The 19,492-nt window shown below is 36.1% G+C and overlaps 1 protein-coding gene across 1 annotated transcript; it reads right to left on the reverse strand.

Annotated features, from left to right (window-relative positions):
- Positions 1-2,250: 2,250 nt before the first annotated feature.
- LOC106066173 (uncharacterized) lies at positions 2,251-15,687 on the reverse strand. Its single transcript, XM_056041280.1, has 13 exons — positions 15,540-15,687; positions 14,355-14,647; positions 13,769-13,940; positions 12,938-13,050; positions 12,166-12,423; positions 11,000-11,225; positions 8,198-8,343; positions 7,033-7,398; positions 6,472-6,668; positions 5,969-6,127; positions 4,905-5,084; positions 3,181-3,364; positions 2,251-2,920 (listed from the first exon to the last, which is right to left on the reverse strand). Exons 2-13 carry the CDS (start codon positions 14,576-14,578, stop codon positions 2,845-2,847), a joined length of 2,301 nt encoding a protein of 766 aa, XP_055897255.1. The 5' UTR covers positions 14,579-14,647; positions 15,540-15,687; the 3' UTR covers positions 2,251-2,844.
- Between the last annotated feature and the right edge of the window lie 3,805 nt (positions 15,688-19,492).

The following is a 19,492-nucleotide window of genomic DNA, read 5'->3' on the forward strand; positions in this document are numbered from 1 at the left end:
ATATCTCTCCGATAACACCGTAACGCCGTATCAACTCTTGCACTGGCCTCTCCGTCTAGTTTCGGGCTTGCACTGGGTTCAACAGTTCAGGACTGACTTCACACACTAGGCTCGTTGTGTCGGACTCGATCGCAGACCAAGATCAAGACGCCAGCCGTCTCAACTGTACTTGACAGTACTCCGCACTGAACCGTCGTAATGCTCCGTACAGAACCACACCGCTGAACTGTGCTGTAGTCGACCGGACTGTAGTGAACCGGGCTCTGAACCCCTGCCGTGAACCGTCTTGACTGCGACACCTCCGCTCTTAAAAAAATATAGGGTCCCTACTGGCCTTCTCGAACCGGACAGAACGCCGCTCGACGTTTCTAGGTGGTCAGATGACTACAACTCTCGTGACACTCCTGAGTTCTGTTCACGACGTCGATCCTTCCCGGACCGCCGTCGATCCTTCCCGAACCGCCGTGTTGACACTCGTCTTGGCTGACCGTCGTAACTCGTCACGGTTGACCGCTCGTCTAGCGCTGGCCTGGGGCGATTTGCGTCGGCTGACTACACACACACCACTACCCCCATCTGTGCCACCACCAGGTTTATAACAGTATTATGTTGAAAAAAATGTACGACTTGAATGTGAGCCTCATAAAGACTCCTCTATCTGACATGAACCACTTTGCTAGGGAAGTGCTTATGAAAATAAAAGGTATTTTTAGTCTCAAACATTAAAGCTTTCAAACATAAAGGGGACTAACTCATCTTTTACTTATACCACCACATCAGTCGAGCACAATTTCTTTCCCTTGTTCGATACCAAACAAAATAATAAATTTTCAATAACTACTTAACTAATTGGTTAATTTATTTATTGATTCTTGTTTTTATCAGGTACAAGAAATCATTGTGCGAAATTCCCACTTTATCCAACATTAGGTGTGGGAGAAATGACGTGTAAAACGGAAAGAGATAGAGTGAACTTATATAAGCTTTGTAAATAAACACATTGTGAAACATTCGTTCTTGCTCTTCTATCAATTTATATAAAGTATATGAGGTGACCCATTGCAACGCTTTAAAGACCATCCTAGGGCAAACTTACTTTAAAAGACTTTGAGACAAGACAGCGGGATACATTTGAGACCAGTGAAAATCAATCCACTGACGAGGAAGATGTCTGCACTGTGAGTGGCAAAATCTATAGGTCGCATCTCGGTCTGCGTATCTATGTGAAATACTGCACTCCTCATTTATCTTTGGACTCTTGAATACAGTCTTATTATGACTTATTAGAAGGTCATGTAACAGAAGATAAATAGTTGTGACTAAACAGATTTTTGAAGTTGGCCAGCTATAGAAATGGAACTGTATTCAACCGAGTTGAAAATGTATCTCTTTATTTTGCATAGAGAAAAAAAGCATACAACAAAGAAAATACTTCTTGTTTTAACAATTTTTAAATCCACACTTTACATCATATCGATCTGATTGAAATATTGTTAAGGGCCAACTACTCTGGTGATAATTGTCAGTGACGCTATCGGGATGTACAATAGCCACATGTGTTACCGATTTGTTAGAAGTTATCACCCTTTCTTTATGTTTGTACTTATGCTTTTGTGAATGTGTTTATTATTTGTAAAATGTTTGTCAGTCAGAATAAACTAAAGTAACACTTGCTTTCACCAAGTCTTTAAAATATTTGAAATGAGAGGTTTTATACACTAGTGACTAGACGTATTGAAGTAATACCATACCATATTCTTCCTAGATAGTTGGAAATACAGATTTAAAAGAATTGCTAGGATAAAAATTAATGAAACAAACATTAATGCAAATATAAATACATCTTTATAAATCAAAAGAAAATTAATATAAAAGGAATGTACAAATGTTCAAAATACAATTCATACTCATAACAAAACGAATAGTCGCATAGTTAATACACAAGTTGTAACTTTAATATATGACTGAAATAAATGAAATCATTCAATACTTGATTAGCTGTTCACTCACACTCAAACCGAATAGTCAGTTTCCTAACAACTACTAATTTAGTCAATCAATTCAATATGGTACTAACATTTTGTTACAAATATTATTTTTTATGCATACCAAAGAATAAAAAAAAATAGAGTCTACCAATGATACCTGTTCAACAGGGCACGTATAAGATTTAAAAACAAAACAAAAACAACAAAAAAAAGACACTATTATAGCAGGAAGAAACTGAGACCAGACTGAGACCAGACTGAGACCAGTCATTCTAGAATGTCTGAAGTAGCGCACGACACGTGTTTTATCGAGACTATTCGTAATAGAAGAAATCAACACTGACCTGGGACGTCGCGACATGTGGGCAATGGAGACCAATAGCTCGTTGCCATGTTGTACTGAATTATGACGTGGCCACGAGCTATTTGTCGAAAAGTCTAAACTGCCCACAGGTTACGACATTGCATGTCAGTGTTGAGGTCTTTTATAACGCCTTGTCTCGATCCAACAAGTGTTATGCATTACTTTAAAGATCAGAGAAATATCATTGACACTGACATGGTGGTGACACTCAAGGAAGAAATACTTGAGTTCAATCCAAACATCCCTATTAAAAGGAATTCAAATATCAACGCAAAAAGAATTTGTATTATACAAAATTACGAAACCACATATACGTTGAGCACAACATATTTTATACAATTTGAAAACCTGTTCACTTTGAACGGCGCAATTGTATATGTAAATCACAAGTATTCATAATTAGAAGCAGTCTTGGTGGATTTATATTTTACAGTCTCATTGTGTATTTTTTTAAAAATCAATCTATTAGCGTCTTGGATTGCAAGGAACTTTTTATCTACCAAAATAGTAATATCTCGCAGGGCGCACAACTCTTGGAGAACCAGGCTGACAGTAGCCGTATGTACATCTGCAGACAATATGTAGAGAAAAGTTACTTCCATTTTATTTTATAAAATTTATATAACATTTAAAAAATTCATAATGCTGAAAAGTTAAAATAGTACATTGATCTTTTACGGAAACAGAATAAAGAAAAATAAGCGTACATAGCTTCTAATCAGAACATCCCACCATGCACACGAGTCTTATGATAACGACACGCTAAATGTCTTGTTTCTAACTCCTTCTGAAAGTAAGGTGTATTTAATTAGTGTTCTTATTAATTACCTTCGCGTGACGTCATCGAAGAACTGTCCTATTGGGCATCTCCTAACGAAGTAATGGCCGTAGGTGCAGGCTGCGAAAGAACTGCATGATCCTTGGCAGACGTGTCTCTCGTTGTACCGTGTACAGTGTCGGTAATGGCCCTCACATGGTACATCAATAGTGCAATCTGGACTGATGGGGCAACCTGTGACGTAATAGCAAAAAAATATTGGAAATAAGAATTAATCCTGACCTTGAACCCTTCTGAGATCTGGGATTATGCAACATCAAGTAATGTCAATGAAACAGACTCTATCCAAGACAAACCAAAGAGAGGAATGGAGTAAGACGGTTGCCAGATCATGTGTGGTGAGTAAGGAACAGGTTAAATTAAGATATAGAAATTAGCTTTATGGCCTATTTGATTTGATCACTATTAGTAAAATCATTAAACTTTGAGACACTGCAGGACAGAAGAATAAAAAGTAAAGTACCTTAATACATAAAACACTAAACCATCATTTACAAATAGAAAAACAAAACGTATTAAAACACTCAGAAAGACACAAAGATAGAGGCACATTTCTTATTCCATACGCTAGAACAAATTCATACAAGTGTTCCTTCTTTCCAAGTGCAATTAGAAAATGGAATGTGTTGCCAGGAAAACCAACGACTTGGCAGAGTTTAAGTCATTGATTAACATGCATGACTAGATTGACACATGAAATGCGTAGGACGTAATTATCGTCTTTTTTGAAGTAACAAATGTAATACATAAGAAGAAGATAAAGCGTTTATTATACTACACAGAGCCGGCCTTTGGCAACTGCAACCTATGCGGCCGCAGTGGGCCACGCACTTTCATAGGCCATGCGATAATTCTAGGTGTAAATTATTAAATGAAAACATGATAACTTATAACAGGGTTCCCGCGGCCTTCTGATTTTCTAGGAGCTTCAGGATATCTCCTGAAATAGCAAAATATACGAGTAAGTCCTGGAAATCTCTTGAAATTATTAAAATCGCATGACCAAACTTTCATGTTAGCTTACCTGTCCACTAATGAAATATATGCTTTCCTAAACTACTTTGTTGCGCCCAGAATATTTGTAATAATACCCGTAACTGTGGCATCTTGTGAAAGAACATTCTCGCACCTAAAATTTAATCAAGAATTACTTGAGGTCAACAATACGCGAAGATAGATTGAACAATTTTGCGATTCTTGTTATTGAGCGTGATCTATGTAGGAAACAAAATTTTGATAGTATACCGTATGACTTTGCTACACGCAATGCTCTTAAAGTAAAGTTAATTTGATCGTGATCGTATAAAGTAAAGAATGAATAAAAATGCAAACAAGAATTTTTTTCTAATGCAAAATCTTAATTTTTACGTTGTATCCTTATCCCTATCCAGACTAGGCCCCGTGCAATCCGTATCGCAAAGGGCCCCGCAAATGTTAGGACCGGCCCTGATACTACATTACTAAAACAGGGTATTTTGAATTGCATTTTATTCTGAACACTACTCTTAGACATAAGTATGAAGAGATAAAACTCTAACCTTAATGCTATTTGACAAGACAAAAAAATTGGTAAATAAAATCTGAACAATTCAAAATTCAAAATAAAAATTTTGTGAAAAGGGTTTAAGTTATACACAATACATCCAACTTTTTAAAAGCATGTATGTGTGTCTGAGCCCATGTATGTGTGTGTATATGTATATACGTTTCTTACTTGTGCTATGGTCGATGACAGGTTCAGGAGTTGGGGGTGGTGGAGGTGGGGGTGGGCTCTGTGTTGGCTGGGCGTAAGGAAATGTATCGTGGTAGTCACAGTAGAAAGTCAGATAAAAATTCTCGGTCTTGAACTTTGGACAGTCGCTGTTGAACTGATAGTCAAATACACTCATGAAAGCTGGGAAAAGAAAGGAAAAACAGTACTATTAGTCTATTAGTCTATCTTATCTCATAAAATAATGACATACTTTAGTAGATCAAAATTGTTCTGTTATGAGTAAAACCCTTCAAGTTAATCTTGTTTCAGTGGGTCGTTTTCTTGAGGCAACCCGTTAAATGGTTGAAAAGAATGTAGAAAGGTTTCCTTTCAGAAATAAAGATTTTTATACCCAACCAAATACTCAACAAGCATTTTTAATTATTATTGAAGTTAAAATAAAAAGAACATGTCGATGTTCCTACATTCCTACCGAATTATATTCAAAAGGGACATTACTGATACTCAGTAATAAGAAAATCGAAATATATTTGTTAGTTCCCCTGAGACACTCAGATAGAACACTGGGTCTTAGTGATAGATGAGAAAATTTGATTCAATCAAAATAAAGTAATCTTTCAGAAAATTGTCATAAACTGTGTTGTCTTGCTGTATGAATTTATGTGCGAAATTTTAGCTTGCTAGGATTATGAAAACTTGTCAAATAAAATGATTTATTTTGTTACTGTTACAATAATGCCAATGTATATTGAATAGAGATTGCATACACTTGAGCTCACTTAATATTGTTACAAAATCAAATGGGCACATTGCCAAAAGGTCAGCATAAGTGAACGTATACATTTACATTTACATTCCTAGTTTATCTCTTTAGATTTTCTTCTTGCGTGTAGAGCCTTGCTTCTTACAGTCAGAAAGATACCCCTCAAGGTTGGGAGGTAACATATTTGGGATGTTAATGAGCGCTTGTTAAAATAGCCAGTAAGTATCTATCCTATGGAAAATACAAAGATAATGAAAACGCTAAACCTTGAGGTAGGTGTAACTTCAAAAGTAAGGTTTACCATCGTCGTAGTTGAGCCCGTACATTTGTGGCGCCTCGTCGCTGACGGCCACAGCTCCGGAGCATTCCTTAAACTCGTTGGTGATTGGATCTTTACAGGCCACGTGACAGACACGACCACACGAGTCATGGGCTCTGATCAGAGCCTTGCTGACACCGCCTGGATATGGAGAATTATTACTGAACTCAATATACAGACATAATGACCACATTTTCTGCATTCATATATTGTAAACCGTTTTTATTGCATATCTTGCTATGATATTTTCTTTTTTTTTTTTTTTTTTTTTTTTTAAAGTGGGAAATATAGAAACTATAGGTACATATCATAGCTCAAACAATAAGATCATTTTAGTAAAAATGAAACAGTTATAACAGGTAGAATTTGAAATGATAATTCTGATAATGAAATTTTCAAAAGTAATAAAGCAAATGTGTGTTTGTCAGAACAGCTATTCAAATAATATTTTTTTTTAAATGTCACTGACACACATTGTTGCCTACCTTCACCAGGTCCTGGCTTTTTGACACCAACGAAACCCATGGAGATGGAAACGGCTAGTCTTTGGTCAACAATAGACGACTCCTTGTAATCACCATCATAGTTGATACCCCTTGAATAGAGGAACACTTGACCACTGGGCGTGTCGTTCTCACAGCGCCTGTAAGTTTTGGGATTGCTCTGCCTACTTGAGATAAACCTGGGCACGTGACATTGGAATCGTGAGTTACATATCTGGGGTCTCTTGCATCTTTATTTAGATCTACATGTATTATTTCTTATTATAGAGGATTTTAGAAATAAGTACATATTTTTAAGCTTAATTACCACATCAAATTTATGACTTATAGTTAGGGCGCATTAGTACATTGTCAGGATCGGAACATAATAGTTGTGTCGAGTTACTTTCTAAAAGTGTCTGACTTACTTATCTGTGTTCACTCTAAAAGTGTCTGACTTACTTATCTGTGTTCACTCTAAAAGTGTCTGACTTACTTATCTGTGTTCACTCTAAAAGTGTCTGACTTACTTATTTGTGTTCACTCTAAAAGTGTCTGACTTACTTATCTGTGTTCACGTAGGCCTTTGGTGCATAGATGTCTTGGTTCTTGTCCACGTGACCAGACGTGACCGGGTAACTGCCGTAGTTACGAAACTTGGGGGGTCTCACGCTGATGATCTTGACTGGGATCAGGGCCCATTGGCTTGTGTCACAACTCTTATCACAGCAGTAGTCGTTCTGGATGGGCAGGCCAGAGGAGGGCCTCCTACATGTTTCCGTGGAGTTGGTGGGTAGAGGGATGCTGGGGGAAGGTGTGGGTATGCTTACAGGGGGGATAGGGGTGCTAACCGGCGCAGGAGTTGGAACCACTGGGCTGTTGCGAGATGTGGCGATACAGCGGCCTGTACTTAGTTGACAAGCTAGATACCTAAAATATATAAAGCGAAAAAAAAACAAAAAACGATGAAGATGATTTTAAAGAAAGGAAACATTTAAGTTTGAAATAAGAAAAAATATCAATATCATTCAATAATTGAAATTCCAGTGACGCGAGTCAATATGCTGCTTATGTCATGTGTTATCTTAAATGTAAGAATCAAATCTTAACCAGGAGGAAATTCCAGTTATTATCACGAAGCTACCTAACAAATAACTTAATTGACGGAAACAGGAAAAGCTTTTTGAAGGGACTTACAGTACAACATCTCACAAACATTATTGGCATCTTTCTTTTGTAAATGTTTATGTGGTATTCCTGCCGGGCGTTATTATGTCATATGAAAAATAAATTTCAATCATTATTTAGAAATTATGGTGTGGTATGTAGAAAAAAAGAAATAATTTGTAGTGTATTTAAAATTGTTTACAAATGGTTTAGATAGGCCAACAATAGAACTACCAAGAGGTATTAATTGTAAATATATTATATACGCGTGAAATGACAGAAGTATGTATAGGCAGTCCCATAGTGTTGTATTACACACCACTAACAAGAACTATTATGATTTTTTTAAGCGCACTGGTTTTGACATTCTCTTTTCACACCTGTCCAGCCAGATCAATGGGTTCTCAATGGGGTCACTATCATGGAGTTCTGTTGCAATAGAAAATCACTAGGATAACTCCACTGAAACACTTCACGTTTACCAATAATTTCAACAGTCTACAAAAAGATCAAAATATAGTTTGTAAACTCGATCTAGATAGACGCTTTAATTTTTTTTTACCTTGATCCACAGTCAGGTGACCTGGCTGAGCAGACCGGAACTGATTCGTAATGGTAAGATTCTGTCAAAGAGTCTAAATAGCCATCGGCCTGTGTGAGGTCACCGAAACCAGTTTGAGCTGTGGCAATATGGCGTGGGTCAACATTCTGTGAGGACAAAACAAAAGATATACTTCTTGTAGAGTGTGTGTGTGTGTGTGTGTGTGAGGTCACCAAAACCAGTTTGAGCTGTGGCAATATGGCGAGGTCAACATTCTGTGGTGACAAAACTAAAGATATACTTCCTTGAAAGTGTGTGTGTGTGTAAGTGCGTGTGTATGTGTGTGTGTATGTGTGTGTGTGTATGTGTGTGTGTGTATGTGTGTGTGTGTTTGATGTAATCATGAAGCAAGTAAGATGAATGTTCTAGTCCAGGCTGAATAGATTTGGATGATATCACGTGATGGTCTGGAGTAAGTCAAGTGAAGACGAAGGTTAAAAATACTATTGAAAAAAAAAATGTATCAATTAGTTTGGATCAGTCGAGTAAATAAATATGTACTAGATCTAGACTAACTATGATAAATCTGTGCGATTATAAATACTTTTACCAATAGTTTTTTCTTAGCGCACTATCATGCTTTTAGCTTTCTCACTGCACTAGGATGCTAACTCTTGTCTGGACCAGTTGGGAAAAGGAAGGGGGCAAGAAATGTGTACCCAGGTAAATATTACCGTGAACGCTTTTTAAATGCATAAAACTGTTGACTGATGGCTCAAGCCTCCTCGAGGGGACTAATTCAACATATATCACCACATCTGTCAAATAATATCTCTTTCCCTTGATTGAAACCCAACAAAATAATTAATTACCAATACATACTTAATTAAAAGATTTTTTGTATTGATTCTTGTATTGCCAGGTACAAGAAATAATTGTGCAAAATTTCAACTTGATCAGAGATTGGGTGTGGGAGAACGAACGTGTACAAACTTTTACCAGACAGACAGACAGACAGACAGACAGACAGACAGAGTTGATATATGCTGTGTAAAACGGACTGTTGAACAGGGTGAGTTGATATATATATATATATATATATATATATATATATATATTAGCTTTGTAGAAAGAACTGCCAAGAAAGCTGGAAGACTAGCAGGACAAGATACAGAGAAGAGTGTATTTGTAGTGTGTTAAGAGTTTGTTAAAATTATCCTTTCATTTGTAACTCTACATCTACTTACATTCAAGTTGTAGATGTGTATATTTATTAATTAAAGTTATATCAAGCTTGATTGAAAAGAATTATGTTCAGGTTTATTTCACTCAGATTGAAAACGCCTAAATGTGTTAGTTGTACTAGATGTATAGGGTCAGAAACCGACGCTTGATTAACAAGAGTACAAAAGAACGTGGAGGCGCAGTGGTTGAGTGGTTAAGCGCTTGGTTTCCGAACCAGGGGTCCCTGGTTCGAATCCTGGGGCAAACAGTTATTTTTTATATCGGTATCTTTTGGCGCCTCTGCGTCCAACCAGGTCTAATGGGTGCCTGACATTAGTTAAGGAAAAGTAAAGGCGGTTGGTCGTTGTGCTGGCCACATGTCACCCTCGTTAACCGTAGGCCACAAAAACAGATGAACTTTACATCATCTGCCCTATAGACCAGAAAGTCTGAAAGGGGAACTTTAGTTTACAATAGAACGTTGGTTGCTTAAAACATTTCAGAAGTTGTTGTTTTTTTATCAATAGCTTTGATTTTGTATAATCAATAGTTACTGAAAGTTGCAACAACGTATAGAATAAAATAGGCAGATTACAAATTATATATCACACACATATCGGACAGTGTGACCGACATGTAGTGTAAAAGAGAAAAAAAATTTAAAGAGTTGTCTGAATTTTGTTAAAGCGTGTTTTAATTGATGAAATATAACTAGACATTAGAAATAAGGAGAAACATAGATGCAGGGTCGGCCCTAACTATTGCGGGGCCCTATGCGAAATGCATTGCGCCGGGCCCAGTTAAGGTAGGGATAATGATAATAAGTGAAAATCAAGATTTAGTATTAGAAAATAAATTTGTCTTTGCATTACATTTTATTAAATCAAAGCTGAAAATGACGTTTTTTTTTTTTAAATCGTGCGTCGTATTGGCGTTTATCATATTGATGACACCCCAAAAGGATAAGTTTTGTCTATTTTTCAGGAATTTTTATGAGTTTTCAGGAGATTTTTATGAGTTTTAAGGAGAACCCTGAATTATAAATTATAATGGTTGACTTTAATAATTTACAGCTAGAATTAGCGCAGGGCCTATGAAAGTGCGGGGCCCACTGAGGCGGCATAGGTTGCATTGGCCTAAGGCCGGTCCTGCATAGATGCTATAAATATATCTATGCCTTTAGTCATTGGAATATTAAACCAAACTAAAGTTCTGTGTTGTAAATATATCAATTTAGTATTAGTACAAATTATATATATTTCAGTAATTAACAACTAAAACATTTATTCGGGATATTTTTTCTTTCTAAATGAAATGTTTATACTTCACATTTAGCAATGATTATTAAAAAGACTAATTAATAAAGCATTTATATCCTATTGATTTTCACTTTTGATTAGTTTAATATAAATGAAATATTTAGAAATATTTAAAAATGATCATACCTGTAAGAGCTAAGTGGTCAAAATAGTGTTCATGCGCCTCTTTATAGTATAACCTAGCTCTAAAAGTACCGATGCATCTCTCTACAGTACAAGAAGGGCTTTTTTTTTTTAATTTCCTATTCCGTGAAGTTATTCAGCTCTAGATTTGGCTTACCACTATCTCTGGATACGTTTCCGGGTTGGCATTATTGTTTCTTAAGTTTGTTCTAAACAAATCCCAGACATAGTCAATGAAGGCGTGATGCATGAAGAACACCGGGTCAAAGGCTGCAGTGTCCAGTCTGGTCATGGCTCCACCCACATACACGTGGACGGACGCGTGATGGAACTCGAGGTCATAACGAGGCTCTGTTGCGTCGGCGGTGACGATCTCCTCATGTCTAGGAAATAAATCCAATGTATTTTAGTAAGTAAAATGCTTCTATCAACTCAATCTGTCTGTCTGTCTGTCTCGTACAGGTCTTGTACACGTTATTTCTCCCTCTTCACATTCTCGGAGCAAGTTGAAGCTTTGAACACTTATTCACTGTCCCTAACAAAACATGAATCAAAATGTTAGCAATACACAATCACAACAACACATCTGAGCATAGACAAAATGTTAGCAATACACAACCACAAAGACACATCTAGTCCTAGACAAAATGTTAGCAATACACAACCACAAAGACACATCTAGTCCTAGACAAAATGTTAGCAATACACAATCACAAAGACACATCTGAGCATAGACAAAATGTTAGCAATACACAACCACAAAGACGCATCTAGTCCTAGACAAAATGTTAGCAATACACAACCACAAAGACACATCTAGTCCTAGACAAAATGTTAGCAATACACAACCACAAAGATGCATCTAGTCCTAGACAAAATGTTAGCAATACACAACCACAAAGACGCATCTAGTCCTAGACAAAATGTTAGCAATACACAACCACAAAGACACATCTAGTCCTAGACAAAATGTTAGCAATACACAACCACAAAGATGCATCTAGTCCTAGACAAAATGTTAGCAATACACAACCACAAAGACACATCTAGTCCTAGACAAAATGTTACCAATACACAACCACAAAGACACATCTGAGCATAGACAAAATGTTAGCAATACACAACCACAAAGACGCATCTAGTCCTAGACAAAATGTTAGCAATACACAACCACAAAGACACATCTAGTCCTAGAAATAATGTTAGCAATACACAACTACAAAGACACATCTAGTCCTAGACAAAATGTTAGCAATACACAACCACAAAGACACATCTAGTCCTAGACAAAATGTCAAGAAACGTTACTTCGTAAAAATGTACCTTGTTCTAGACAAAATGTCGGAAATCGCTGCTGTTGTAAACAATTCACCATCGGATCCCACATTTCGAATCAGCTGGACATTTTCAGGGGTCATCCAGTTGGCGAAAGGACCTTCCGTCACTGAACCTTGTGGAGTGCCAAGAAACTGAGGGGTCCATATTAAGGATGATGTTGGGTCTGCTAGCTGGTTGTCCAGTGACGAGTCCCAGTAAGGTAAACAGACCGACGGATCAACTTCTCTAAGAGCAGTTTCAAATCTACAAAAAAATAATTCGGATGATTTATCAATGACCTTTTTATCATCATATCTGGCTGTCTTCTACTATTACTCATCTTTAGAGCATTTCCTTTGGTGGCTATTTTTTAAAAGACGTTCTCGCCGATGTAGCACTTGACTTGGAGAAGCCAGACATTTTCCTTTTGGTTCGTTGTACTTATTCATTAGTACTTCACTGTCTGTCTATTACTTCCTACTAAGTAAATAAGCAATGCTTTCTTCTATGCGTGAATGTATGTGTTATTCAATCAATTGTCTTTTTGGAATCATGATACAATTTTAAATGAAGCATTGTAAATTTCAAAGGTGTATACATTTATTTATATGTTGAATAAAAATTACAATACTATAGTCAATGTATATAGATTTATTAATAAGCTTTGTAATATATGTGTAAATATAAAATTGATTAAAAAGAGGGTAAAGTGTTGCACACCTTTTGTTTCGAAAATGTATTTAGTATTATCATGATCTGATAAACATACAAATCTTACATCAGTAGATATATTCTGTGCCAGCCTAGAAATCCAGGTCCCCCATGGGCGATGAAATTCGAAGGTCCACTATGGAGAAGAGATATGGCATCATACTTGTTGGGCTGGACAGTCTGAGAAAAGAAAAATCAAGTGACTGTGTTGTTATTATTTAATGTCTCTAAGATTTCAAAAAAAAAACAACTGTATATTCTAAATTCTTAAGATGAAAGAATATCACAATCAGGGAATCGAATGTAATTAAAAAGTCTGGAAAAGTGTTTGAATAAGTACTTTGTAAAAATATTATCTTATCTTATACATTTCAGATGTACCTTCTTAACAGAAGATAATTACGTCCTACGCGTATCCCAGTGTCAATCTTGTCTTGCGTGTCTGTCAGAGACTTAAACTCTGCTAAGTTATTGGTTTTCCTGGCTAATTCAGGTTACCCCTAATTGGTCTGACTATTTTGTTTTGTATTTGTACATAATGGGTTTAGTGTTTTGTGTATAATTGCTAATTTACTTCTTAGTATTCTGTCCTGAAGTGTCTCTAATGTTAATGATTTCACTAATGGTGTAACTCTAGGCAGTTATAAATATTCATTTCTTCCTTTTTTTTTTTTTGGTCTTTTTGTTTTTCTTTTTTTTTTTTTTTTAATTGTTTTGAGTTGAGGTGTCCCAAACAGATTGTACATACAACATCTTGATCTTAAACATGTCATATGCATTCTAAGATTTGGTATCCAATCTGAGACTGCTGAGCTATAGTACATTTCTTGTTTAGATTTATTAGCAATCTTAACCTCTCTAAGCTGCTAGTTTAACTAACATGCACAGATGAACTCACTGTGTCTTGCTTCAAGGCGTTGATTGCGTTATGAAATCTGTCTCTTTCATCATCACTTAACATGCGGTACTCCTTCCTGGTACACCTGCTGCCAGGAGCCTGACGTCTACCTCGGACTGACCCTGACTTATGAGCGGTCTCTAGGTATTTGTCAAACAGATGTTTGTAGTAACTGTTTGAGAGTTATCAGAAGGAAATTTGTTTATACTTAAAAGTACAGGAATTGTACACTTTTCTATTTTCATAAAACTTTGGAGAATATATAACATGTACAGTGATTGGTTTCGGTAGATTGTATGTTTATCAACTGTGATACACACTTATCAAGACTCTCACAGAGTGTTGCTTCATTTGGACACTTAAGAACTTTGCTACATTTAATCTACACGGTTTCAGACAGCTAGATAATAAAACGTTTGAGAGTGTTTATGAATAAATTCTAATGTCCTCTAATTAAATAGGTTTTTACCTAGACCTAAACATTTCTTTAGACTAAAAATAGAATTTGTTTATAAATATAGATGTACTTATGCACGTATGTAAAGTGTCGCCTAATGGCATTTACAACTAGGTTTACAAGATTTACCCTGATTTGGGCGCATCGTATTGGGTCATTCCTTCGGGAGTTTCCGATTTCTTCATGGTGTTTTCACACATCCAACTGTAAGTACTTCCTACATAGGTATCAACGCGTGTCAGCTGTACTCGGTTGTAGCAGTGCTGCAGGTGGGCGGGGATGGAAATATTCCAGATCCTGGAGTCTATCACAGACAGTGCTAGGCAGGATAATAATAGGAGATAGGTCTTCATGCTTAGGGTTTGGGGCAATGCTTAGGGTTTGGGCAATGTTTACGCTTGGGGGACAACCGGTCTTTGTTTCTGAAAAGTGATTTTGTATAAATCTAAATATGTATAAATACAAATCAATACTTTAAAAAAAATCAAGAAAATTGTGTTTATTCACATTGAATGGTTTTGTTTGGTTTCCATGGCGTTGACCAGAACGGACTCAGTCATAAAATTGTTGCGTAAAACGGTGACCAGTTCACACAAATATAAAGTAGAATTATTGGAAAAAAAGCGTCAAAACAAAATGACACTACAAAAAAATTATTGACATTCTCTAAGTGCAATTTAAGTGTTCCAATAAACAAAAATATGCTAAAAGACAGTAAACTGTAATGGCAATAATTAAAAAAAAAAACTAAACAATTTTTAACCTTTGATGTTGTGCTTTGGGCTTGAAGAATAAACCTCTAAGACTTAAGCAAGTAAGATTATAGTTCGTCCTGCTCATATATCACTGTCTACTTCCCTCCATTTATCAACTTTTCTTTATTTTCTGTCTTGGACAAAGGTCTCTATGCATGATTTTGTTTCACTAGGCTAATATCATTATTATTATTGATATTCTTTTTATTGTTACTTGTGTATCTGTTTGTTGCAGAAACAGGAGACTTTAACATTGTAAAATTAATGGGTCACCTGGTCCATTAAATTTTCTTTAAAAACTAATAGCAATACAAGAATAATTAAATATAAATAGGATTGAAAGATTTTTAAAAAGAAAATTCAGTTTGAGAGTTTTCATAGAATTTTTTTAACGAAACTACGACATGTATAAAAATGGATTTGTATATAAAGAAATTTAATTTTTATAGAAATTTATTTAATAAAAAGTTTCATTTGATTCCCTCGACTTAAGTTAGACAAATCACTGTTACAAAAACAGTAGAAATAAAAACAGACAAGCTCCATAGCAAATATTTACCTTGACAAATGAAGGGACGAATTAATTGACTCTTGTTTAGATATTATCAGTTACGATGTTAATTCCTTTAAAAACTCTAGACGTTCATTTTACACCTCCCGAGATATTCAATGGCAATGGCGACTTTTATACAAAAAACAAAGAGGAAACAAATTACCTATCTCAAGAGGTGTGAAAGGTAAGAGTCTTGAAAGAAAAAAAAGTAGTGGGAGAGGGGAGGTTGGTGTGGTTGACAGCGCCTCTGATGGATGATGGAAAGTGTCCAAAGAGCTGAAACAAACTAGAAATAGCCCTTTACGTTTCTTGACTGCTAGTTTATTGCCATGAACTGGTCACGTCCATCAAACGAATGAGATCTTATTCACGCACTCTCTTCCGCGTGTTCAGGTTTAGGTAAATAAACAGTGCTTTGTAGCCAAGGGGAACACTTCCAAGATATCTACTAGACACTATCCTAGATATCTACTAGACACTATCCTAGATATCCACTAAACACTATCCTAGATATCCACAGCATCCGTAGAAAACCTATGAAATTTAGTTTAAAATAGAATATCTTCTTCTACTTCTTCTAACCAGCTTTTTGATGCTGACCTGTGAGCTCTTTTGCAGATTGTGCCAAGGAAAAATAGTGTGCTGTTCTCTTCGGTTGTTCAGCACTGCCGTACAGGGTTTTGGTTTTAAGCTGAAGTGGTAGTAGGGTCTGCCTAAAGTGGATTAGGAAGGGGCATTAAAAAAGATATGGTTTACGGTTTCATATGGGTGGGCGCAGTGTCTACAAAGGGTTAGTTATGTGGAATTTATTTTTTAAGATAGTAATTTAACAGAAGCATGTGTCCTGTTCTTAGTTGGAAGATTGTAGATTGCTCTTTGCGGGGGAGAAAGTTAATACTGTCCAGTTTGTTAGGCATGGTCCTTTTTTTTTTGTACATTGCTCTGCCTTTGTTTCCTGATGCCCATTGGTTGACCTACTTCTTTTTGTAATTGTTGACTAACATTGACCTTAGGGTGAGGTAGTTAACAGGTCTATCTGGTTGTTCCTAAGATGATCCTGCCTTTGATAGTTTATCGGCATTTTCATTTCCCATAATGCCAATGTGTCCAGGGATACACTGTAATCTGATATGGATATTTAATTTTGACATCATCTGATGTATAATCACAATTAGTTTTGCCAACTCTCTTGGGTTGTTTAAGGTGCTGCTGTTAAGTGCTTGCAGAGTAGATTGGGAGTCTGTAAAGACAACAATATCTGATGGTGGTTGCACTCCTTCATATAATTTGTTTTCCACTGTTTGCAGTGCTATGGTAATTGCCTCAATTTCGGCTTGGAAGTTTGAGCAGTAATCACCACAGGGTGCACTTATCTCAAAGTATTTATTTTTGGGAAAGACAGGAAGGTGCTATATTATTTTCCCTTTCATTGTTTACAATTTTATTTCAATGGAGACCTTTTTTACAATACCTCTATTCAAGTCAGAACTCCATGGAACCTGTTTCCAGGAACCATGAACAGCCTATCTCAAAAATGGCTCTATCGATTTTTCTAGAAATTTAACAATACTTAGGAGAATGAATAGCTCGATTGCCACAATGGGAAACTCTAGTTTTAGCGTTATAATTTTCAAAGTAAAAAAAAAAAAAAAGTAATCTTAATTTGGCTAAAGAACTATAGATCTAGGTCTAGATCCAGCATCTGTTTTGAAAGAACTATTGCGTTCATAAAAAGGACTAGAATCGCGTTCGGAAATTTCCGAATGTAAGGCTTTATTTGTTCAAGAGTTTATTAAATTAATGTTCAGAAAAATGTGAATCCACTTTTTAGTCTAGATCTAAAGGCCAATCATTGGAACATTATAAAGTGTAGTAGATCTATAAATTTGCTTAACCAGGATTCTTTCTCAAGGGGTGGGGTGGTGGACAGGAGGGGGGTAAAATTGTTCCATTGTTTTTTTAATCTTTCATTTAGAGAAAAGCAATCGCTGTATAAGTTGTGTAAAGAAGGTATTGTCTTTTTAAAAAGTATATTAATGGTTTTCTTGATCTTGGTGTCTTTTTTTTAAGGAATGATTTTCTAATTTATTTTTTCAATAAGTTTTATTGCTGTTGTGTTTTTTTTTTCTTTTTTTTGGCAAACACAAGCTTGTGGGAAAAAAATAATTTCAACAGAAATATTTGTTTTGTACACCTCCCAACCCTTCCCTAACGTTTAAGGCGCCGCCTATGCTGACCTCTACTATTTTAGAGACTACATGTGAGTCGCTGACAGCCCCAGGTGATTGTACTCGGTATAAAAAAGTAAATCAGTATGATGAACTAGTAACCAATCCTTCGGTCAAATTTGATGGTTTTAAAATTAAGTTACCACATTAGAGAGGGGGCATGGCTATGGGGTTTTCCAAGGGAGAGGGGGGGGGGCAAAAGGAGCGTTGCGAGACATGGGTTTCTACACAGAGAAGAGCAGGGAGGGAATGGGTTTTAGCTGGGAGCAGGCTTGTTGACGGGTGATGTTCCATGTCAATCTAATGTGTATTTCTCAATTTCAACAAGGAAGAGGGACCATAAATAGTGGGTGAAAACAGAAACAAATAGAGACGTCAATGATGACGCCATCTTATAATTAATGAAGTCGTCTTAAAGGTGAAGGCCTACGTTTTAACCAAAATTTTAAGTTCAACAAAATATATGATAGAATTTACCCTATCATGGACAGATTTGATATGTGTTCCTTCAGTTTGCATTAGAAGTTTCATAGGAGCCTCCAAATTTTCAAATTGTAAACTTCCTCCTAATTATAATATTATAACGTGGAATTTAACCCTGAATTCGATTGATTTATTTTGTTGTAGTTAAAAGAAAATGTACATTTAGACCTCGACATCACACTTGTATCGTAATTATTAAACTGCATGGAATGTGCATTACAAAAAGCCTTAACCAAAGACCTTGCATGCGTTGAAGACAAAAGATAGAAGTTGTGGTCTACGTTGAGAATCACTTGTAGACTGCAACATACAAGAAAAGAAAAAAGACATATGCAAAGAAAAACAAACATTATAGAAGAAGTAAAAGAAAATGTTCATAATGTTTATAGTGAAATGTGTTTAAGACATTCGATTTCTATTGCTGTGTTATTTCATTAGTTTAAATGACGCCCAAAACTTTATGGCAGACAAACACCATAGAACAGCCTTCACATCACCACGTTTGGGTGACTTTAGCAAAAATATCTTTGTATTATTATATAACAGTAGCTCTGGTCCTATTGTAGATGAAAAATTAGATAGAACTAGAATATGTCACTAATTTATGATATACATAGATGATAGATATAAGACTAAATCAGAATATTCGAAGAAGATCGTTTTTGTTTTTTTAGCGGCCCCCGAAAGGGGAAAAGACGCTATTAGTTTTGTGCGAAATGTCTGTCCGTCTGTCCGTCTGACCGTCTGTCCGTCCGTCCCGTTTAGATCTCGTAAACTAGAAAAGATATTGAAAATCCGACATCACAATATTTTAGACCATTCAAAGTTCTGATGCAACGGCTACTTTTTTTTTTCTGAAAGCGAAAAATCTAATTTTTAAAATCAGTTATGCAAGCAGTTTTCTAAAGAGAAAAGCTAATTAGTATGCATTATAAGTTAGACCTAATTTAAAATAAATAGTAATCTTATAAACTTCATTTGTATGAACATTTTTTTTATTGCGGAATTTTTTTTTTTTTTGGATCAATTATAAGACATCAGTTAGGCCTATCGAGACGCGGTGGCAGAGCGGTAAAGCGCTTGGCTTCCGAACTGGGGGTCCGGGTTCAAATCCTGGTGAAGACTGGGATTTTCAACTTTGGAATCTTTGGGCGCCTCTGAGTCCACTCAGCTCTAATGGGTACCTGACATTAGTTGGGGAAAAGTAAAGGCGGTTGGTCGTTGTGCTGGCTACATGACACCCTCGTT

The sequence above is a fragment of the Biomphalaria glabrata genome, chromosome 9, assembly GCF_947242115.1.
Source record: "Biomphalaria glabrata chromosome 9, xgBioGlab47.1, whole genome shotgun sequence".
Lineage (NCBI taxonomy): Eukaryota > Metazoa > Mollusca > Gastropoda > Planorbidae > Biomphalaria > Biomphalaria glabrata.

What these genes read in the sequence shown, in the direction of transcription:
- LOC106066173 (XM_056041280.1), bottom strand. Translation starts at nt 14,578, where the DNA reads ATGAAGACCTATCTCCTATTATTATCCTGCCTAGCACTGTCTGTGATA. An exon ending in GCCTACGTGAACACAGATAA is followed by an intron (nt 6,669 to 7,032) that starts GTAAGTCAGACA and finishes TCACGTGCCCAG; the next exon opens with GTTTATCTCAAGTAGGCAGA. An exon ending in TGTCATCGACCATAGCACAA is followed by an intron (nt 3,365 to 4,904) that starts GTAAGAAACGTA and finishes ATTACGTCACAG; the next exon opens with GTTGCCCCATCAGTCCAGAT.